We start from the raw sequence: 23,917 nt of genomic DNA, 5'->3' as shown, positions 1-23,917 counted from the left end.
CTCTCCTCTATCTTTGTCCCCATTGCTCCTGATCAACATTACATCTTTTATTATTAAAACACTCCTTTACCCCAGTCCATTCAAAATGTGCATTTGGTTTGATTCAGATCTGTAATCAAATACATTTTCCAGGTCCCTGCAATGATACCTATTACAATGAGTCTAAATGGCATGTGACATAGGGTCAATGAGTAATTTTCAAAGCCTTTGAAAGCCAGTTCTTAGTTCTTTTAATTTAACTTCATACTGGCTTTTGAGACTAATCAAGCATCTGACTCAATTTCATACTGCACTTTATTGAGCATGTATAGATCCTCAACAGATCAAAGAAGCAGAGATAATCAGGAGAGGAGCACCACGCAGCTCAGTCCTACTGCAGTGCCCCAGATCTGAAGCTGTGTGGCAGGCACATCCAGAAGCTTTTAGCAGGGAAAGATTTATCTAAGAGCAGTCTGATGTTAAATTCAGTTCTATAGCTGGGTCTCACAGCTCTCAGTAGGAACTGCTGCCAAGAACAAGAAGGAGAAGTTATGTATCTTTTTATAGATTTCAACTGCAATTTCTGCCACAGCACTCTATGCAATATATTTCTCTATGCACTCACTTCCCTTGTAGTAATTCCTGAATTATGTATCTTCATGCAACAGGAGGGAACATTTGCCAGCACTACCTGTCAGATTACAGGCTTTAATTTTTTCCTTCCCTATCCTGCTTGTTACATTTCCAGTGCTCTTGAAAGAACAGCACAGCCAGCATTTAATGAGAATGTCATGCATAAAGAGAACCTTCAACTCATTTTTCTGTGAGCGAATTACTGTCACCCCATAATAACTATTTTCTCCACAGATAAAGATACAACCTGGACTACAGATCTGTCAACAAATGTCCGCTACCAAATAAACTCTGAATCTGCTCTCACTTGGCACCAAGCAAGGAAGAGCTGTCAGCAACAAAATGCAGAATTATTGAGTATCACAGACGTTCATGAACAAACGTACCTTAAAGGTAAGGAAATAAAGCAAATGCTGGATTCAGGATCTTTTCAGTCTATCATCACAGCTAAGGACTACCTGGTACAGTCTTGGCTAATGTCTATGGGCCTAAATATGCAAAAGTAAGTAAACAAAATCTTTTAGAAATTGCAAATTCATGTCAAAATCACTGTCAAGTTTAAACAAAATTCAGAGTATTCCAGCATCCTGCTAGTGTAGCAGTTTGACTTTCTATTTAGAAATGTTATCTCATTTTAAAATCTAGTTTTTTTGTTTGTTTGTTTTAAAGAGAAAAAACCTTTCTAAAAAGTAAATGAAAATTTCCTTTTTTCATCAAAAGTAAACTTAAAAATTTTTGAAAGTAAGAGAAATGACATATTTATGCAAAAAGAAAATGCAGCTTGGCACCTTTTTTTTTTTTTTTTTTAATTCATTTGACAAACTGAAAAATATCAGTTATTCATACATCCCATATCATGTCTCTACCCACCCATGTATTTCTGGAGGAATTGCACGGAAGAAAGTCTCAGTTGTTATTCTAATGATGAATTTAAATTATAAGACTTTTGCTTGTGAGTTTACACTTACACTACACCAATATTTCCACTTGAATATCTCCAGTCTGGTAAAGTGTTTGGGCTATTCTACAAAAACACTTTAATTCTGAATTTACTCTTTGGCAGCTCATTTCGCAATAGGTGATTGAAAGAATAAGAGAGTGTTGTTGTTTGCATTTTACATTGATCAAAGCTTTGGAATATTTCAACTTACCAGATATCATAGTATCTAAAGACATTTGTAGTTAGATATTAAAGAATTGCAAGTCTTCCTAGAAATATTATTAGTGACTAATAATGACTAATATTATTTGCTATTAAAAGTGGTTTATAAATCTTCCTTTGTTTACTTAGAATTAACAGAAAGTACAGATTCTATGCTGTGGATTGGGCTCAATAGACTGGACTTGAAGAGTGGCTGGGAGTGGATTGGAGGCAGCCCTTTCCGGTATTTAAACTGGGCTCCAGGTATCTGTGACTTTCCTTGATTTTGTATTTCTGAAGAGAAAAGATACATACCTCAAATAATTTAACTTTTATTCTCAGTTTACCTGAGCATGAGAAAAAGTAGAATGTCAACATTAAGCCACCAAAACAACATGGATTTTAGCTTTTCTTGTGTTAGCTTTAGAAAAGGTTTTGTCTGTAGTTTTCTATAGCTTTTTCTATACCAGTAGAAATCAGAAAATTCTATGTATTGCAAAAGTTTTTTAGGCCTGAAAATAATACTACAACCCCCATAAACACATATTCTCCCATTTCTGGTCTCTAGCAACAATATTAATTTACTATATTTTAGTATAGTTATTGTTAGTATACTAGTATAGTTATAATTTAATATATTACTAGCAATATTACCAGCAAGTAATATTATAAGTCAGCAGAATGAGTTACCTGTTCACATACACTTAAATGATGATATATTAGACATCATGGGGGCATTTCCACTACCTCAGTTCTTGTCGAAGGTGGAAAAAGCTTGATCTTTGGGGCTGTCACTTCTAGCAGGAGTAATTACTCCTGTGAATTTTAGGGCTTAGAGTTCTACTTGTCTTTCAGAAAAGTTCACTTTTTTTTTTTTTTTTGTACATTTCCCAAAGGAAGTCCCTCTCCAGAATATGGAAAACTCTGTGTGGTTTTGAATCCTGAAACAAAAGCTAAATGGCAAAATTGGGAATGTGATCAGAAACTTGGCTACATTTGTAAAAAAAGAAACGTTACCTTGGTACCCTCAGGTATGTTAATCTATGTTGATAATTGAAAATAGAAGCCGTTATCTGAATTGCTTGGTATTCCTAATGGCAGAGATGAGTTGTAATAGAAATAAGGACTAATTTTAACCAGTACTGTCATTTTCATTTTTCTTGTTTTTCCTTTCTTATTCTTGTTTGTTTTTTACAACCTTTGTACCCTTTCTAGGCTGCTCTCCAGTCCAAAACACACAGAATGAAAGAGTCAGGTCTCCTCTTTGAATATACAGAGTACTGAGAATGAAAAAGGAGAAAAAAACAAAAATTATTTTCTGAAGAAGGAAGTTAGTAAATATCTTTAAAGGAATAAAAATAGACACACTGCAAAGATAAAAGATATTTTAAGTGAATAAGTATTTTGTTGTTGGTATTTCCCTTTGTATATATCTAGTTCCAAATTTGTCTAGATGATTTTCACTCTACCAACATACTTAATCTTTTAGAAACTTGTAAGCAGTCTGTTAAGTGCAGATGACGATTTCTGATTTTCCTTAACTGATAAATAGCTACTAAGTAATGAAGGTGTTAAAATTTATACACATCTATTTTACACATATTTGACTGTATAATAACTCTAGAATTTGTGTTAATTAATATCTGTATTAAAAATCTTTAATTTTCCTAGCTAAACATGCCATCATGGAATCATGTTTGTGTTTAATGTTATCCATCCATCGTTTCACTATAATAAGAATCTCCAAAGAAAATTCTTAGTTTAGATCTTTTAAAGAGAATGAATGAAACAATTTTCAGCTTCATGTCCTTTGGATAGCATTTGAACTCCTCGAACACACTGATGTTTATTTCTAGGTGATACTGGATTTATTACTTGCCCAGATGGATGGGTACCGTATGTAGATCACTGTTACAAGATCTTCAGGGAGACCAAAGGATGGCAAGCAGCTTTGACCTCCTGTCAAAAGGAAGGGAGTCACCTGGCCAGCATCCGAAGCCTTGAAGAGCACAGCTTTATAGTGTCTGGGCTTGGGTACAGTGAGTGTTTCCAGGTTTATATTTGCTTGCTTGCTTGTTTTGTTTTGTTTGTTTGTTTTGTTTGCATGAAAGAAGTATCAGCTACCTCAAATGAGGTGTAGAAATTGTATTAACATGAAACGTTGCAGCCAAAGACATGCAAGGGCACACAATCCACTAGTGTTAGTGCAGTACTATCCGTTCTGCTTCAAAACTGATGCCTTCCTCTATGCAGAAACTTGCAGACTTACTCAACAGTCCTGATGCGTTTTGCCTTGCACCAGTGCAGGGGGTCAGTCACCCAAGTAAGAAGCTTTCTCAGTGAAGTATTGTGAAATACAACTGCGAATCTGAAGAATGTTTTCTATGGAAAAGCAACACATGTACTGCTTTCAGCACATTTGGGGAATTTACAGTGTGGCTCTAAATCATTTGCTATGCTTTGCTGGTCACCCAGCACCAAGATCAACAAGAGCAAGAGTCTCTGCAGAAGCAATGGGAGGAACCTACTGAAGAAAAGTGCTGGAATTTGACAGAAGGAAAAGATCAGCAGAGCTAGCCAAGGGGGTTTCCAGGCAGACGGCTGTGAAATTGCTTGGGCTTCTTGAAGAAACCTACTTAGATGACTGGATCTAACGTCATGATCTTACCATGGCCTATTTTAATAATACTGACAGAAATGTGAAGAGTCTGTAGACATGTTGCTACTTTTTGCCCGTTTTTTTTTTTTTTGCCCCTGTTTTGTTTTTTCCTGTGCATAGAGATAGTGAAAGCCCTAATTATTTGAAAAGTGCAAAATAGTCAAGACAGAAAATTATCATTTTTCATCAAAAGTAACTTATCTGCTTAGTGCCAACCATCCTCACAACCAGCTCCTACAGTGAGATATTTTTGCTTTTGTTTACTTTTTGGTTCTGGTATCATCCCTCGGTTTAATTATTACTGAGAAAATTGTGAATATCCTTCCAGAATTTTTTTTCTAATTTTTCTGAATGCTGCCTAAATTTACCATTCATTTTTCTCACTTTCCTTTAATTTAGAATGCCTAAAACCATTGGTTCTTAAACTGATTTAGGTCAGAAGGGACCCTGAAGGTCATATGGTCTGGCCCCAGCTTGCATGACTAGCTTCAAAGTTAGATCCAGTTGCTGACATCCTTACATTGCTGAGTTTTGGGTAGTATCAGAGATTTAATTTATTGCCTAAAGAAATGACCTAGGCCTTGGGGGATGGACTTAGGGGGGGTTCTCTGCTTTTCTTCTTTTTTTTTTTAAAAAAATTTTTTTGAAAGACAATTAAAACACTTATATTCCAAGTTAGATCAAAACAATATTTTAAAATCTGACCAGTGCAATAGAACCTGAAAACTAACTATTCACACAGTTCCACCATATCACCATTGTACATTAGCATCAGTCTGGTAATTTACTCTTCTCCCAGTGCTACGAGTAAAAGAAGTGGTTTATTTCTTTATTTATTTTGATTCAGTACAGGGATTTTTAGATAATCCTGCGTAGACACTGGGGTTCGACTTGATAATCTTTGTGGATCCCTTCCAACTCAGGATATTCTGTGATTCTATTATTTCATTGTATCTTATTTTTGCAACACACTGAACACACTGTATTTATTGTAATATATGTGTGAAAAATTTAACATTTAAAATGATCATGCAACAAACTAAACAATGTTATGTTTGATAAATTAAGGGATTATGTGTTCTAGAGCTTGAGGTTGCTGAGAAAAGGATGCAGCACCGTAAGAGGTCTTTTCCATGTTTTAGAGCCGACAGACAAGCTCTGGATTGGGCTGAATGACCATAAGGTTCAAATGTATTTTGAATGGAGTGATGGTACACCAGTGACATACACAAAATGGCACCTGGGAGAGCCATCCAGCACCAGAAACAGACCAGAAGATTGTGTACTGATCAAGGGCCAGGTAACATTATTCAGCATGGATCTGACTTTAACATTAAAACTAAATTCTTAGCAAAAGAATAATGTGCCCTGCTATTTCATCAACTATTTAGGGCCAGGAAAAAGGATGTGAGGAGAAAAGATGAGACTAAAATATGACCATTCATTTAAATAAATAAATTAATAAATAAATAAAATGAAAACATGGCTGCATTGTTGAAGAATTTTTCTCTTCAAGTTCATCTAAAAGTCACCGCTGAAACTGGGGCCATAAAGCAGGTCTTTGAATGTCATTTGGATACATTCTCCTCTTCCCTTTCTTCTGGTGGCAATGGTGTAATGTGGGGATCCCTGCTGCTGCCTTTGTGTCTGCTTGTTTGCCTGTCCCTGTGTGGCACAACTGCCTGTGCCTGCTCCTGCAGAACAGGCTGAGGACCAGCTCCAGCTGAAAAGAGGCCAGGAAACCCAGCACCCTTTTTCCCGCTCATCACTACTGGCCATAGCAGTACTACCACAGACCACTCTGCTATTTCACTGAATGTGAGAAGATTTATTTTTATTATCAGCTGGGGGACTGCATAAGGAAAACAGTATGTTTCTGTTTCAGAATGAAGGGAGAAAAAAAATTCTATTCAATTTCTTTAGGTTATTCGTCTTAATCTCATTGCTATTTCTTTCTTTTTCCTGCCTCATAGGATGGCTACTGGGCAGACTACGTCTGTGACAAGAAGGCTGGTTACATTTGTAAAAGAAAACCGGCATCACAAATAGCTGGAGAAAAGGAAAGTACTGATGTAGGTTGCAAAAAAGTAAGTATATAAGACTGGAACATTAATTTTTCAGATCAAATAAGGCCCTTGTCTGAGAATCATCCAGAAATATTTGAATTTACATCATTTATATATAGAAGCAATTTTTGTTATTTACTATGGAATTTATCTCTCTCTCTTAATGTTACTACAAACTTTATTAAGCTATTTACAGAAGCCATTTAGAAGGAATCTAATTTCACTGCAAAATTTTGCTAATTCATAATATTTATGATTATTGTGCTTCATTCACTTCAAAATGGTATAGCTCACTTAATACATGACACCACAATTATTTAAAACTCATAAGGAGATCCTATAATCGTATTACAGGGCTGGAGACGATATGGGACCTACTGTTATTTTATTGGACATGCACCAGCAACATTTTCAGAAGCAAACAGCACTTGTGAAGGAGAAAAAGGTTACTTAGCCACAGTTGAAAGTAGGTATGATAATCACTTTTCTTTGTCTTTTGAATAGGTAAAGGTTGTATGTTCCTAAATTACTCATGGAACTACTTCACAGTTCTCACACAAGGACAGACAGTAAATTACAAGTTACAGATGAGGTCTGTAGCTGAACAAAAAAAATCCTTTTTTTTTTCTTTTTTTTTTTTTTTTTCTGTTGAGTTATGTAGTGCCAGAATGCTCTTGTAAGGCCCTCCCTCTAATCCGAAGCAAAGAAAAGGAGAATAGGATGCATCATCAGATCAGACAATTAGAATTTGGATATAGGCTTTTGTTTCCACTTGTGTTACTGTAATCTCCCTTACAGGTATGAACAAGCCTATTTGACTAGCCTTGTTGGGCTGAGGCCTGAGAAATATTTCTGGCTTGGTCTCTCTGACGTGGAGAACCAAGGCACCTTCAAGTGGACCAATGGTGAAGATGTCTCCTTTGCACACTGGGATGCAGGAATGCCTGGTAGGTGCTGTGACTGGCGATGGTGGATGCACTCTGACCTCACAGTCCCTATTCAGGCTGGCATTGGCAACATCCACTGAATTTTATCATTTAGCCTTTCAGTATATTTCAAAGGAAGTTCACCAAATCCAACTTTTAATTTTAAGGGAATAATTTGAATAACAGTTTTAAGAGCCTGAAATGGAACAATTGTAGTAAGATTTTAAAGTTAGAATTACAAAATCACAGTATCAAAAATGATCATACCATATATTTTTTACTTGTGATACTAAGAAAGCTGCATTCACATCACCATACTGAAACTGTCTTTCAGCTAATCTGACCTGACAGAAGAAAGCTCTTCAATGACTATAAAATTTGGTTAAAAGACAGGGAATGCAAAAGGTTAGAACTAATGTCTAATTTCTATAGGGAAAGAGTGCGTACCAACAGAGTTCTGTAATGATCTGCGCCAAAGCCCATGTTGTTCAATATACTTACAGATGATCTGGAAAAGTGGTGAATAGTCAGATGACAAAATATTCTGATGATACTAAATTATATCTGATAGTGAAAATTTACCTGTGATAAAATGCAGGACAATCTCAGGCAAATGAGTGACTGAACATGATCAGAAAAATGGCATGTAAACTTTGATGCATGTAAAGTGATACATAGGAAAAAAATGTCTTGAACTGGCATAAAATGATGGTCTTATAGCTGACCATTTCATTTCAGGACTGAATTATTGCACCGTGGTAGACATGTCCATTAGAATTTCATCTTTGTGCTCAACAGGAATCAAAAACAAAACAAAACAAAACAAAAACACAAATTATATGCTAAGTAAACTCAGAAAAAGAAGAAAGAACACAAATATGCCATTGTATAAGCTTGTGTGCATGTGACTACATCTTGTGCGGTGTGTGCACTTATGAAAAGCACTAGTAACTGAGGTTATACCACCTGATATAAAGTATGCTTAATGTAAGTTGGAATGAAGTCCTCACTTGCAAACAAATGTTTTACCTATTAAAAAAAATAAATTATTTTCTACCCATATAATTAATTATGAAGGACATTAAAAAAAAAAAGTTAAAAAAAAGCAGAATCTTCAAGTAAGAATTAAACAAGTTAGACTGTATAATATAGCCAAAGTGTTTTTTTATTTCTCATAAAGGAAGTAAGCCAGGATGTGTTGCCATGAGAACTGGAACTACAGCTGGATTGTGGGATGTTCTTGACTGTGAGACAAAGCAAAAATATATCTGTAAACAGTGGGCATATGGTGCAACTGCCCCACCTATTCCAACTACTGCTCCAGTACACACATGTCCTGAAGGCTGGGTGTCAAGCAAATATAGTAGTTCCTGTTTTAAAGTAAGTGCTTAAATAGTTAAAAGAAGAAAGGCTTTGGAATGTTGGGTTTGGTGAGAAAAAAAAAAAAAAAAAAAAAAAAAACCACAAAGGGTGGAAAGACAAAGGGACATCTTCATTTGGCAATATTTGCTTCCAGTGAAGGGCACCTACAAGAAAGCTGGAGTGTGACACGTTATGAGGGAGTGTAGTGACAGAACAAGGGGGAATGGCTTTAAACTAAAGGAGGGTAGGTTTAGATTAAATATTCAGAAGAAATTCTTCTCTATAAGGGTGATGAGGCACTGGCACAGGTTGCCCAGAGAAGCTGTAGATGCCCCATCCCTGGAGGTGTTCAAGACCAGGTGAATGGGGCTTTGAGCAGCCTGGTGTGGTGGGAGGTGTCCCTGCCCATGGCAGGGGGGTTGGAACTGCATGGTCTTTAAGGTCTCTTCTAATGTAAATCATTTTATGTTTCTATGAATATCTGAGATAAGAACAAGGCCCCCCCCCCAAAAATAAATAAATCTCCAGGAATCATCTGTAAGGGGGAAGAAACTGAGGAAGGAAGATGACGTTTAAGGAATTGAGCACAAGGGAAGAAAGAAAGACACAGGAAAGAAAATCAGAAGTTTGTGCCCCAGGGGTAGAATAAACTGAAGTAGAAAATGGAAGAAGGGGAATAAATACTGAGTGCGTAGAAAAAAAAAACATATGGAAAAGATAAGAACAAAGACGAAACAACATAATATTTGCAACATTATTAAGACAGCAATGCTGAGAGTTTGCATTAAATAGTAGTAGCAGCAAAATTTGGCTGTTAGCATGGCTCTTTATATCAGCTGTGGTCACTAGGTTGTGCAAAAATCCCATATTTAGTCGAGGTATGTGAGAACTCAGGAAATGAAGTAAAGAAACAATAATGTCCACCTACATGCAGCAAAATGCCTAAGGCTTACCCTTGCTAAGAAAACCATGTTACCCCAAAAATAAAGGATAATACATCACATGAAAGGTTAATCAACCAGTTTTTATGAAGCTTATGAACATTTATTAGATAGCTGTACCAAAGCTACAGATAACTTGTACTTGAAGTACACTCAATTGCAATTATCAGGCATATGAAAGGACTTTGAACAACAAATGAGGGTAGAGTGTAAATATTGATTTGGGATCTTGCAGAACAGCAACATGCTAAGTAAGTGTGAGATGTTAGTATTTCTTATATCTTTATTTGAATTAATGAGGTCTTGTCTTTTAATTGTTGTTGGTTTTGTTATTATTATTACTTCCATTTCTTTCTTTCACTCAGTGGGAATGATATTTACTTGGTCTCCTTTATCCCCATATCATCATTTTTAGCTTTGGTCAAGCTAGTGTTTATTCTCTTTTAAACTACCAGACTGTTAGATATCATATGGCAAATGCAAAGTGAGATGTACACCATGAAGTCAAACTTTTGCCTGTGTCTTCAGACTCCTTCGTCCTGCCTTGGCCACAACTAATTTCCTTTCCCTCCCTTTGGAGGGTGGCCTGGGCCCTCCTACAAGCAAAACAAGTTAAAGGGAATTGTCTTCCCTTCTAGCAACTCCTCCCCTTTGTTTGTCACTCTATGGCAACTAATTAGACCACTCTAATGAAAAACTTTTATTAACAGCATAATCCATGCTATTTCTCATGTGGACTATGACTTGGCTTGTATATTTGAGGAAGAGTACATTTCTTCATTGTTTATTTTATGTGTATTATACATGTGTATTACATTACATGTTATTTATATACGTGTATATCTCTATTATACATTTTACGCATAGAATATGTGTTAAAGTAATTTCTCTCCAGAGCTTCTGCCGATCACATATTAAGAAGAAATCCTGGCTTGAAGCTCGAGATTTTTGTAGACAAATGGGAGGGGATCTGGTGACTATTAACTCTGAGGAGGAGAAACAAATGTTATCAAGAGCAAAACGGTGAGTATCTTCTGTGTGTTTATCTTACCAGGCCTAAAAAAAACATTTAATATGAACTATTATAAACACTCTAAAATGATATCTGAAACAGGCTCCTCAAAAGCCAAAAACAGTGTGATAAGCTTGAAGTTTTATCTACTCATTAGTATTAACTGTTTCGTGAAAAAGGAGTTGTTTATATCCAAGGGATTGAAAAATCTGTATCATGGCTAATAGATATCATTTAGGAATACATGATATTGTGGGTGTTGGTATTTTTAGCAGGATAGAAAATATGACCAGTATATTTACTATTGTCTCACCTTGACATAGTCAAAGCTGAGACCATTTTCAAGAGGAACAGCCTCTTTGAATCAGTGAAGGCTTTTCCTTTCCTAAGAAAACTGAACACAAAAACAATACTACCAATAATTTTGATAAATAAGCCATTGGCACTGAGCAAGTGTACAGTGGCTTCTCATATGGTAATTAGCAATGCTAAAATGTGAGCTGTTCTTACAGCTCCATAGTTAGGGTACTGACAATTAGTTAAGGACTTTCTGATCTTTAACATCTTTACCGACCTAAATGATTCTATGATTCTATTATCTTTGTTCAAGAAACATCCATTGTCTAAAGTATGCAACAATTACTAACATGTTTTTAAAGATCTTATTTACAGATCCAAGTTAATACAACAGTCTTTGCATAGCTCATGATGTCAGAGCTAGCTCTTGGCAATTTGGTGCTCTGCGGATTACATTTGTTGCACTATAACATTCAAACTGGGGATACTGGTTCAGTGTAAGCTCTTGTACATTCCAGAAAAACTGTATCAAAGAGTAAAAGCAAGTAAAGCAAGTAATAGGCGGATAAATAATAGATATTTCCAGGGAGAATATATACATCTGTATGACCTTCATGAAAGCTAATAGGATAATTATTACAACTTCAGTGCACTTTGGAATGTGCCTTAGAAGCTTTCAAGATGTGTTCCTGGATGTTGATAGTTTTGGTGTTTACACACTGTTCTGTCTTGTAATTTGTGTTAGTGACACTCGCTGTTCATTTGAAAAAGATTGGATTGGTATGTTTTCCTTGAATCCAGATGAAGGATTTGCCTGGAGTGATGGCTCTCCAGTGAGTATTTTAATTTTTCATCAGATTTGTTTGCTTAAGAAGTCTTGGGGTTTGTACATGTGCTTTCTGTTTTTTTACTCCTCCTATTGAAAGAGAACACTAATCCTGCAAACTTTTGTATGGTTGTTAACCTTGATAACCATCAGTAAAATCACCGCAACACATCTGAATACATGGAAATCATCTGCATTTCACTATGATCTGCAGCTTTCTGCACAGCATTTCAACATATTTTCTTTTTCAAGAATATAATATGAACGCATAACATCAGAACATTAGTCATATCAGACCTTGTATCCTGTCTTTGGCACTGGCCAGAAACATCTTAAGAGCTGAGCATGCAGCAAACAGATTTCACAGTATTCTCCTGCATCCCCAGGAAAGTGATGTCTCAGGGTCTTTCAGAACCAGAACTCAGATCTTTATTCTTAATTCTTTATTTCCATGAATTTATTCAGTCACCTCTTGAGCCCATGTAAATATCCACAAATGTGTGAAATATTCCTGCAGAATTCTGCTCCTTATTACCGTCCATGCACTCCTACACCCTATTTCCTATTTTTGACCCAGGCAGGGGACTTTTGTCTTATCTTGTAACACATTTGTTACATTTGTTTCCTTAAAAGTTTTTTTTTTTTTTTTTTGAAGAGATCTGTCCAAGAACTTTTTGAAAATCCCAAGCATGTTATAGCAAATGGATCACCCTTCCCATTTGGATGTCAGTTCCTTAAGGTAGCTCCACTAGGTTTGTAGGAGAAGACTTCCCTGCTGAAAGCCACACTCCTGTCCTCATTAACCTCAGTAAAAGGAAGCCATGAATGCTGAACCGAGGCACAATATGGTCACAGCTACCACATGGCTGTTGGACAACACCATTTTGAACCAGGTTACAGCTGATGAAGTGCAAACTACCTTGCCTGCATAGGATCAGTGTGACTGTGTTGGGGTTAAGTTCTGAGCTAGATGGAGTCCATTAGAAACAGTCCCTTTGCCTGTTTTTATTCTGTCCGTGTTTAGAGCTTGAGGTGCAAACAAGAGAAAAAGCCCTCCATGTCAAGACAGCCTGATCTCCCAATCAGTGACATTTCCCCACTGTAAAAATTCTTGCACCTGTTGTTTTTCCTGTATTTGTCCTAGTGAGAGATGGAATCTCTCAAATACCCTTGTTTCTTTTTACCAATGGAGAGTACCCCTGCTGAAACAGATGAAAATATATTTTCTTCTATAGGTTAGGTACACAATCTTGAAGGATCATTCAAGAAATTCAGGAGGACGCAAGTTCTGTGGTGTGCTGGATGGTGGGTCATATTTTATGAAGTGGCTCCTTTCGGAATGTGAAGCACTGCATAACTGGGTTTGTCAAATAAAAAAAGGTATTTTTATTTTTCTCTTTAATCAAGAAGCTTAAATATTTTTAAGTAGTTGTTTTCTAATGTAATTTGCTGGAGAAACATACAAAATTTTGAAAACTGGACTTTTTTCCAAATGCATGCCAAGATAATTATGTACCATAATGTAGGCAAGGATTTTTCAGTGATAGATGATCAGAGTAAATGAATTTATTTGTTGGTGTATATTAGGATGTATTAATAACCCATATATTTATGAGGGTTACATAGATTGCAAACATTCTGTATATTAAGAACTTTTTGTTTGTATGCTTGTGATGTAGGAAGTAAGGAGTTGTGCATTCCTTATGACACTTTTTTTTTTTTAAATAAAATTATCCTAACACAAGTAAAGCTAAGAAAAACAAATTAATATTTGTACACCAAACATATTTTTGCTCTGAGATATAACGGGATTTACCACAAATCCATTAGCTCTGAGATATAACGAAATTTACCACAAATCCATTAAAAGGGTTGAGAGAAGGTGATGAGAGATGGATGGAAGCAGAAGGCTTTGCCTTGCCTTCCTGCAGCGCTCCAGCCCTGATGCTGAGCCTCCTGGGGATGGCTGAGACCCTGCCCCATTTTTCATAGGGTGGGTGCCTGAAGAGTCAGACATGCCAAGTCACTTGCCATGCAGCCCAGGTGGCCATGGAGGACAGTCAGGAGCTGCTGCACAGTAGTGGAGATTGCAGGTTTCCTGTCTGACATCCACCAAAACTTTGGAAAGTATTGAAACATTTGTCTGGGATATTACATTTGTCTGGGATATTTTGATTCTGCCAGATCACTTTTTTTTTTTTTTTTCTTTCTCCAAAGGAAAATGTTCCAGTAGAAAAATTTCTGCTGTTTTTTTGTTGTCTGAATCCATTTAATGAAAGAAAAGTGTTCAGGATCACAGTTGTGTTGGTATGTTTGGCAGTTGTCACTGAGGCTAGCCATAGCTCTAACAATATCGTTAGGAAAAATTGATGAAACAGGTCTGGAAGCAGTGCTCCAAGCTCTCTTTTGCAATTATTCAGGAGACATCTGCTTCTGGAAAAGGAGTGGTTCAAAACAGTGGCATTTCTTTTTCCAACCAGAAGCAGAAACAACTTGCAGTCAGTATACAAAGTCATATTTCTTTTTGCTTATGAATATTTGGGATGGAGAGAATATTTGAAAGAGTTGAAGAAATCTAGTGGAAATTTTCTGCCTCTTGATGAGAAGATCTTTCTGGAAGTTTATGATATGTCTACTGAGGTTTCACTAAAGGGCTACAAAACTGAATTTTAAAGAGTTTCAGATAAATCTACTGTGTCTTACAGACTGGAAGACTGATTTTCCTTTATATTTCTCTTCACAGGTATGTGGTCCAAGCAAAGTTATGACTCTGCTGGAACAAAGCACAGTTTAGGATACAAAATTATAAGTAGATGACCATGCATATTTCATAAGGTGTAGCTGAAATGTGTGACTAAGCCTGCTTCTTTTCTAGTCAATGGCAAATGGGTACAGAATTCTGCCCTGGTCCTCACCTGGTTCCTTGCAGTCAGTAACAAAAACATGCTATAGGGATACGTTATGCCTTCTGTTCTCTTGTTTTGCAGGAGTGATGTTAAAACCTGAACCGACTGACACATATGGTAGGTTTTTGCACACATTTTTTCATCTTGTTAATTATTTTTTATCAAAATTGGTACTCTAAAATTAGCTTTTATGTCCTATTGATGAAGAATTTAAGGCTACCTTATTTATCTTCCAGAATATAAAACCACTGTGGATGGATGGGTCATATACAAAGATAAACTATACTACATCAGCAAAGAACAGGTCTCCATGGAAAAAGCCCAAGAGTTTTGCAGGATGAATTCTGCAGACCTGGCTGTTGTTAGTAGTAACAGTGAAAGGAGATTCCTACAGAGAGCTCTGAAACAAAACGTAAGAATCAATACAAAGTAGAAATGCTTTTGACAGCCTGCTTGCAAAATTTGAATTGCCTCAGAAATAGAGCCATCAGCATTTTTGTTAATGAATTCTAACTGAAATTGGTGATTTCCCCCCCCTTTTCCCCCAAAATGTCCTTTGTTCCTGTGCAGTTTGGTCTCTCCTGTTTGGCATCAGGCATGCTGAGGTGGTGAGGAAGAGCAGTGGAAAGAGTGAGGTGGTAAACAGTATCACAGTATCACAGATTTCTAGGTTGGAAGAGACCTCAAGATCATCGAGTCCAACCTCCGACCTAACACTAAGTACTCCACTAAACCATATCGCTAAGCTCTACATCTAAACGTCTTTTAAAGACCTCCAGGGATGGTGACTCCACCACCTCCCTGGGCAGCCCATTCCAATGCTTAATAACCCTTTTGGTAAAGAAGTACTTCCTAACATCCAACCTAAACCTCCCCTGTCGCAACTTTCGCCCATTCCCCCTCGTCCTGTCACCAGGCACGTAGGAGAACAGACCAACCCCCACCTCTTTACAGCCTCCTTTAAGGTAACTGTAGAGAGCGATAAGGTCGCCCCTGAGCCTCCTCTTCTCCAGGCTGAACAAGCCCAGCTCCCTCAGCCGCTCCTCGTAAGACTTGTTCTCCAGACCCCTCACCAGCTTGGTCGCCCTTCTCTGGACTCGCTCGAGCACGTCCATGTCCTTCCTGGACATGCTGGTTTGGGAAGAAGTTGGTTTCAGAGAGAATTGAGGTTGGCACTAGACAGTGCTGCAGCCACAGAGGGAGGAGAAAAGACAAGTACCAGTCTCTGCCTCAAACTCTGCTTTCCTCTCCTCATCCTAAGGGTCCTCAGAGCTGCAGAACTCTGCTGCTCCAGCTGAAAAGCTGATGTCTGCCCCTGAGCATGTAAACACAACTGTGTTTAGCTGTAAGCAGATGCCTATTGCTGGTGACTTCAGTAATTAATAACATATGCATTTCTGCTTGTTTTATTTCAAAGACTTTTTTTTTTAAATAAAAAATTTTAAATAAAAAAATAAAATAGTTGTTTTCTGTTTTAGGATCGTTACTGGAGTGAGTCAAGTGAATACTTCATTGGTTTAAAAGTGAGTCTGGATAAAAAGTTTAGGTAAGTTCAGATCATCACAGCAGTTATAACATGTAGAAACAAACAGTATTTTATGTAGCTAGAGGTACTAAATGTGTTGTTTTACAAAGACTGAAGGATGTACATAACAAGTACAAAGCAGGATCCTAGAATAGTCTAAGTCCCAGTAGCTTTTTCCAAAAAGAAAAATGAAAACAACGTTTTTTTCTTGTGTTGATACTTAGTCAAGAAAGGCTTGGCATCTCTTCTCTCATGCTTTCTCAAGTCTGTTTCAAAGATTGGCCCCATAAACTAGATGGATGTCTTTCTGTGCTGGATTTTATACCTACAAGCACACACACATATGCATGCACACACAAAATATGTTTGATTCTTCAGAGCTTATCCTTCATCTGCTTTTGATCTGTATACTGTAGCTCCAGAGAAACCCTCCAGAATTAGGAAGGACTGCATAATGAATTCAAAAGCTGCTTCTGATTGAGGTTTTCAGGGTAGTCACTGCATAATCCCACGCCAGGAGGAATATTAGTGGAAGTTTACACTACAGTAAAATTAACAAGTATTTCCAAAAATCATCAACACACAAATAAACTTAAAATTATAGTGAAAGTTACTAAAGAACACAATACAGACAGTGCCTACCTTCCCATCTGCTAGTTAAGACGCTTCTGGCAGGTGACAGACTGTGCTTTTAACTGACCTGAAGCAGGGTTAGAGGAATTTTTAGTTGAACCTTTCTATATTTTTCCTTCAATACTGAGTGTCTGTAAACCACTAACCCTGGAAAGAGTGGAAGAGAAGCACGAGGTTATGAGTGACTGAGCCTGTGCCTGACTATGACTTCCTGATTTAGGACACAAATCAGGGGAGAAGGGCTATTGCCTGGGTCCAATGAACATCTCATCTATTTAGATTTAAGGGAAACACCCTTCAATAGCAATTTATTAAGTAAAAAGCATGCAGGCCTAAAGAAAAAAATAATTTTGATATTTCAGAAAGAGTGGTCTTAAAGCTGACAATATATCTCTGGACACATGACTTAATTAACCTATTGAAATATTTCTCTTCAGAGTAAAATTTACAGAAGAACATTTTTGTCCTTAATTGCATCTATGGAAACATAAGGAATACTTAGACTGAGGAGCATAATATTATCTAGATGATAAAATGCGATCAATTAACATAAATACATTTTTTAATATTCTCTCTACTACTTATTATGGCTAACTGAATAACGGTTTCTGATATTAAATGATGACTGATCACTCCTGCCTGTCAATGGAAAATATTCTTGGTGTTTTCTTCTGTTTTGCAACCAGCAATATTTTACACAAACTTCTTCAAATTTGGATATTGTCTTCATGGTGAGATGTTCATTAGAATCTTCATCTAATAACTGAAGTGTATTAACTAATAACTATTTTGACATCTTTTCTTTAAGCTGGGTAGATGGGACTCCAGTAACCTATGTGGCCTGGGCTCCTAATGAACCCAACTTTGCAAATAATGAGGAAAATTGTGTGGTAATGTCGTCAAAGCCAGGTAAGTAACAAGTCTAAACTGTTAGATTTTACTTCTCTTCATGTGGATTATAACTGATGGTGTCAAACTTCTGCCTTTAGCTGCAATGCAGTCTTTTACAGCTGTTTTCAGAAATTTCTGAAGAGGGACAAGCTAACAAGATGTGGTAACAGGCATAAACTCCAGTCATGGAAGAGTCTATGTCTTTAGAAGGGGGAGACTTTAGCACCATGTGTAATTTAATGTGGGCATCTGTCTGCATTTATAAGATTGACACTACACATTATAGGCATTATAGGGTTTTTACTACTTCTCTAAGTAAAAACCTGATAGATGAGCAGAGCCTATCTTTACTCCTATGAACTTGAGAAAATATTTGTGATTCAGCTATAGAAGAGAGGGAGTTGAAAGTAAAAGCCAATGAGTAAAAAATATCAAATATTTTATAACACACTCGAACATTATAATGTGCACTCAGATTGATCCAGAATTTCCTATCTCATCCATTTTACATCTGTTTTCAAATTTGCTTGCTGGTGTATTACCACTGCTGCCTGCAATGTAATGATGCCATGGCTTGAACAAATCATAAACAGGTATAGACACTGTGGAGAGCCCTGGAAGAAGAGCAGCAGGGTCAGACATTCAAATTAAGCACAAAGCGCTACAGCTGTGCTAATATGAGAACTTCAACTGGCTCAGTCAGATTTGCAGTGGTTACTTTGTTCTCAGATCAAGCTGAAACCTGAGATATAAAATGTAGTAGATTGTGTTCTGATAAAAGAATATTTATCAGATCTTTATTTTTTTTTCTCATCCTTCGTCTTCTGTAATTCTCCTATTCAGTTGTCTTGATGTGGGTGTGGGTAGGGAGGGTGGAATGGAGTTAACTGATGATAGAGCATTTCTTCTGAGTCACTTGCCTTTTTTTTTGCAATTGCTAGGCAGTAGCCCACAAACTAATAGCGTTGAGCGGCAAAAGTCATAGAATCACAAAATCATAGAATGGTTTGGGTTGGGAGGGACTTTAAAGATCACCCAGTTCCAACCCCCTGCCATAGGCAGGGACACCTCCCACCAGACCAGGTTGCCCGAAGCCCCATCCAGCCTGGCCTTGAGCATTTCCAGTGATGGGGCACCCACAGCTTCTCTGGGCAACCTGTTCCTCACCACCCTCATAGTCACGAATTTCTTCCTCATATCTAATCTAAATGCACCCTCTTTCAGTTTAAAACCATTAGTCTTTGTCCTATCACCACACCCCCCGACAAAGTGTCCCTCCCCAGCTTTCCTGTAGACTCCCTTTAGGTACTGGAAGGCTCCTAGAAGGGTCTCCCCAGAGCCTTCTCTTCTCCCGGCTGAACAACCCCAACTTCCTCAGCCTGTCTTCATAGGAGAGGTGCTCCAGTTCTTTGATCATCCTTATGGTCCATAAAGACCTTCTGTTTGTAAGCAATAGCTGATTGCATAAATATAGCATGCATGTCTTTTAATCACTTTGATGGTCTGAGAAATGGAGATTACCCTCTTTCTTACTCAAAATAGGGAGTGATATATTATCGTTACAAATGTTATAACATCTTGACTTGTTTACTCAATCTAACTATTTTTAGGTTTGTGGAACGATGTAAACTGTGGTTCCTCCAATAAATTTGTATGTGAAAAGCATAATAGCTCTATTAATTCAACGTTTGCTTCTCCATTGCCTCCTGGAGGATGTCCAGAAAGTTGGCTTCTCTTTAACAACAAGGTATGTCAAAAGGCATCTTAAGTGAATTATGTATGGCAGTGGGACTGAAAAAAAGAACTGTAAAAAATATGTGTATGAAAAATATGATTATGAAATAAATCTGCAGTGTAATTACCCAGTCAGTACATGCTGGGTAGGTAGCTGGACTTTTCTGAAGGTAACTAGACATTTAACTTTGCAGAGGAATACAGTGAAAATAGGTGTATGCTGAATAACTTTCAGAGAAGGTAGCCTGTGCAAGCTTAAAATACATTGTTGCTGTTTAAAAATACTTCTCTCCTGTGTTACATATTTATGTTAGGACCTGAAGTTTATAATGGTTGGTCTCAAAAAAAACCAAAACAACAACAACAACAAAAAAACTCTTCAGGTGGAGTGATTTAGAAAGAAAGCATTTTAATAATCCCGTTGGCTTGTATAGGAGTTCCCAAAGCTCTGAGTTCAGAAACATGATGCCAAACTACAATTGTTTTGAAAGCGATTTCACATACAGTCCTAGTCTGGAAGTCCTCATTGCTGTAACATAAGAATTTGTAACAACTGGAGGTGAAACTCCATTTGCCAAGGGCTGTTTTTTCTGCTCTACACACTCTGCATTGTACTTGCATCCTTAAAATGTTGGGTCAACATGTCAATGGTATTTCACACAGTTTGGCAGGATGAGCAGTTATAATCACAGTCATTGGAAGCAGGACAAGGAGCAGTGGAGATAATTTTCTGCTGCTGTGTTACCCAAAGCCACATTTTCTTGAACTTAAATGATCCTTCTGTTCCTGTAAGAAGCAGGCAGAAGAAAATGTGAAGCAGGTTTATAGACCTGTTGTCATTATGATAAATTCAGATGATACTCAGTTCCTGGGTTGCATCTTGTGTGAAGAGAGGGGCCAAATATCTACTTCAATAGATGTATGTACTTTATGCAAAGATCTTGCACACCATTAATTTAGCACTCTTGAAATCTGTCATTTATTTTAGCCCTGATTTCTTTTTCTGGAGAAATAGTGTCCTATAACTGGTTGATACTATTCATAAATAAGTTTCCGTATTTGTTTGAGTAAATTGCTTTTTCTTTTTTTTTTTTTTTTTCCAGTGTTTCAAAATTTTTGCTTCCAATATAACAAGAAAACTTGTGTGGCACGATGCACGAGATGTTTGTATTAATCTGGGAGGTAACCTGGCTACAGTACCAAATGAGCAAGTGCAAGGTACATATTCAGGCTTTACTGAAACATGTTACCTCTCAAAGAAAAATATTCATCTCCTACTAAGGAAAGTACTATACTTTCCAAAATACATAAGCAAATTAACAGCTGAAAATGTCTTATTAGCCAGGTCAGTTTGTGCTTGGTTTTAATTCTGAAGTGTGAAACAGTAGCTAAATTATTACATGTAAGAAATAATGTGTGTTTCTAGTTCTTTCAGCTGCTCAGTTTTCACGAAACTTCCAGTCTGTTTTGAGTGTGGTTGCACAAATCTCTCAACCTGACATCTGTATTCTCTGTCTGTCTCTCTTGCTCTCACTGGCAAACTGGCAATACGATTTTCTGAAATGCTACATGTGCATATGTAGTAGGCAATAGGACATTTTTTAATTTGCTCATTTTTTTTTTTTTTTTGGCTATTTTTTCCAACCTTAATGCCTGTGTAGTGTAAGTTCCTACAGATGCTTTTCTAAAAGTTAGTTAAAAGCAGATGGGTTCTATATTGGGAAATGTTATTCTTTTAATATGGCTCCAGTTTCAAACTTGTCCACATCTTTTCATGCTTTGGGTGAGTCATGATGAGCTTTCCTTAATGAGTTCTTTGCTTCCCTCTAGCTTTCCTCCACTATCACTTAAAGGATGCTACAACTAATGTTTGGATTGGGATGAATGATATCAACAGAGAGTCCACATTTCTTTGGACAGATGGGAGCACTGTTTCCTATACCAATTGGGTTAGCGGTGCACCAGAAAAGGCACAAACCTACTTCAACAATTATGACTTTGAGTGGTTGACAGACAACACTGTAGAGGTACAGAAAATTTAAGTAACCTGTGTATCTTAGGCAACCAGATAATTTTTCTTAAGGGGAAGCTACAGCATCAATAACTAGATGCTGAAACAGGACTTTTTGCAAGCAGAATGGGGCTTAGCAAAGTACCCGATATCCGTTCCAAATATACCAAGAATATTTGGCAGAGATTCTGAAGAAGGACGTTGTGCTTTTCATCTGAACTATTGTAAAATACCAGTTCTGTAAAACAAGCCCGGAGAGGAATATATTAAACCAATTCCCGCACAAACCACATTACCACTGACATTAAAGTTGCAACACCAAGCAAAGAAAAGTTACAATAAACCAAAATTAAGGTTATTGTTGAAACATGTATTTGTCTACCTATGTGTCCCATTTCTGGATAATATGATCCCACATAGTTTCATTAGTTTCTAATGGTACAAAAGGACATTTTCAACAAAAGGGAAATCATTCTGCTGAATTAAATCTCCTTCCCAAAGGAAGGACATGCATAGTTTCTGCAGAAATGATAGGCAACTGGTCATGGAAAGCTTTTGACAACTGCCATCAGTCAGAGTTTTTATGATTAAAATTTGTTTAAGTCAGTATAGCGGAGAAACTTGGACATGTTCGGAAATGCTGAAACATGGACAAGGCCAATCCTGAAACTAAGGGAGCCATCTGAAGGAAATCCTGAAGAAATTCAGAATAAGGAAGTAAAGGGAAATTTTGGTTGTTCCCCAAAATACCTGATAGTGATAACTTGATAATGACTGCAAACAACTGAAAGAGAGTTCATGCTTTCTGCAAGATAGACTACTTCTGTTAAGATAAATCCAGACTATTGTTTTTAATAATAGTTCATATATTATTTTTTTCATACATGGATTGTTTTATTTTTATTTTTTAAGTAGCTGTATATAATTGTAAATCAGCATTGAGAAGACATACTGTAGGTACCCTAATAACTGCTGTAGTCATTAAAGGATTCTTAATAAAACTAGCGGGACTGTTTTTATAAACGATTCTTTCAAACTTTGACTGGTATCAGTGAGAGCCTAGGTCAAATGGGTTGTTAAAAAATACCAGGTCAAGCCAATTTGAACTTTGGCAAAATGAACTAATTACAAAGGTACTCAGCAAACTACTCTCTTCTCACCTCTCTTCTATGTCATCAGGCTTGCATTAGGAATATAGGAGCGCCTCACAACATCCTGTTTGCCTTTTCTAATGACTGCATACATTGTCTTCTTTTTCAGACTGATTGTGTTTTCATCATACAGTCAGATGGGAAATGGCGAGATGATAGCTGTGAAAATGAGAGAGGTTATATATGCCAAATGAATTCACGTGAGTTCTGTTTAACCCGGTCTCCTAAATGGAATAAGTAGCTCAATTAGACAAGCATAATATGAAATGCATGGAAAACCGATATTTTTTCTAGATTTGAGTCTCATTCTGAGTCTCTCAGGTTTTCTGAGCACCACCAGTCTTAAGAGAAGACTGTTTTTAAAGTACTTTTTGCGCTGCAGATATTACTGGAGAGGATCCACTATCTCAGTTAGGATTATGTACTTAAATCACAAATAATACTAGAGAATAGTACTTGAAAACAGATCTCTTAGTGAAACAGAAGACTTTTTGGCATCCTCTTTAAGTGCAATGTAAAACCATGGAGTTGCATACTCCTGTCTATCTCTGAGTAGAGCATGTAATCTTCCTCTGTGAATGTCATATGAAGTCTGTTAAAATGTACAGCCTCTTGGCCGTGTCTTAATTGTTGAAGAACATTTTACACCAAAACAAGTAATGAATGTTTATTCTCCTGCTGTAGATTTGTAATCATGCAAATTGCATCAGCCCAGCCATGCAATAGGAATGGAGGAGCCAAAGCATGGATAACAAAACAGTTTTACCTCACCTTTATCACACCATTAGTAAAAACTAGCTGCCTCATTTCAACCAGCTTCTGCACCTTGTTCACTCTCAGTGTAGCCAGCTTGTTTATGAGAAACCCATCTCACTGCACAGCAAGTAAGTTTTGCAAGAGTTTTAGAGAGGCATTTTTATCTCATATAATCCCACATACAACTGTTCTTTACACATCACTGATTCACAGGGTAGAAATAAACCCTGCTTGGCTCAAATGTTCAGACAGCATTCACCTTATGGACAGGCTAATGACTTAGAGTGAACAAGGAGTGGTGGTCAATTAACATCAAGTATCAAAGTCTCAAGTTGTGACAATAGAGAACAGTAAATGCCTTAAAATACTAGCCCTAAAACCTCTGCACCAGTTACTCAGATATCCAGATTTAGTCAAAATATATAGAAGTATAGGACCTCAAATATCCTATTTATGAGTCAGGCACCT

The 23,917-nt window shown here is 37.1% G+C and overlaps 1 protein-coding gene across 2 annotated transcripts in view; it reads left to right on the top strand.

Annotated features, from left to right (window-relative positions):
- LOC106030346 (macrophage mannose receptor 1-like) overlaps positions 1-23,917 on the top strand; it is a 37,388-nt gene that overhangs the window by 4,733 nt on the left and 8,738 nt on the right. For both annotated transcript variants that reach the window (XM_048061849.2, XM_066991654.1), the window contains exons 4-23: positions 847-1,005; positions 1,904-2,017; positions 2,650-2,784; positions 3,610-3,792; positions 5,555-5,712; positions 6,386-6,499; positions 6,833-6,948; positions 7,277-7,425; positions 8,585-8,784; positions 10,603-10,730; positions 11,762-11,849; positions 13,078-13,222; positions 14,830-14,865; positions 14,985-15,160; positions 16,227-16,294; positions 17,715-17,815; positions 19,408-19,544; positions 20,635-20,749; positions 21,362-21,558; positions 22,803-22,893. In XM_048061849.2, coding sequence (XP_047917806.2) covers positions 847-1,005; positions 1,904-2,017; positions 2,650-2,784; positions 3,610-3,792; positions 5,555-5,712; positions 6,386-6,499; positions 6,833-6,948; positions 7,277-7,425; positions 8,585-8,784; positions 10,603-10,730; positions 11,762-11,849; positions 13,078-13,222; positions 14,830-14,865; positions 14,985-15,160; positions 16,227-16,294; positions 17,715-17,815; positions 19,408-19,544; positions 20,635-20,749; positions 21,362-21,558; positions 22,803-22,893 — 2,610 coding nt within the window. The remainder of the gene's footprint in view (positions 1-846; positions 1,006-1,903; positions 2,018-2,649; positions 2,785-3,609; positions 3,793-5,554; positions 5,713-6,385; positions 6,500-6,832; positions 6,949-7,276; positions 7,426-8,584; positions 8,785-10,602; positions 10,731-11,761; positions 11,850-13,077; positions 13,223-14,829; positions 14,866-14,984; positions 15,161-16,226; positions 16,295-17,714; positions 17,816-19,407; positions 19,545-20,634; positions 20,750-21,361; positions 21,559-22,802; positions 22,894-23,917) is intronic.

This window comes from Anser cygnoides, chromosome 2, assembly GCF_040182565.1.
Source record: "Anser cygnoides isolate HZ-2024a breed goose chromosome 2, Taihu_goose_T2T_genome, whole genome shotgun sequence".
NCBI lineage: Eukaryota > Metazoa > Chordata > Aves > Anseriformes > Anatidae > Anser > Anser cygnoides.
The sequence above is the reverse complement of the archived record's forward strand: the minus strand, read 5'-3'. Positions and strand labels throughout refer to the sequence as shown.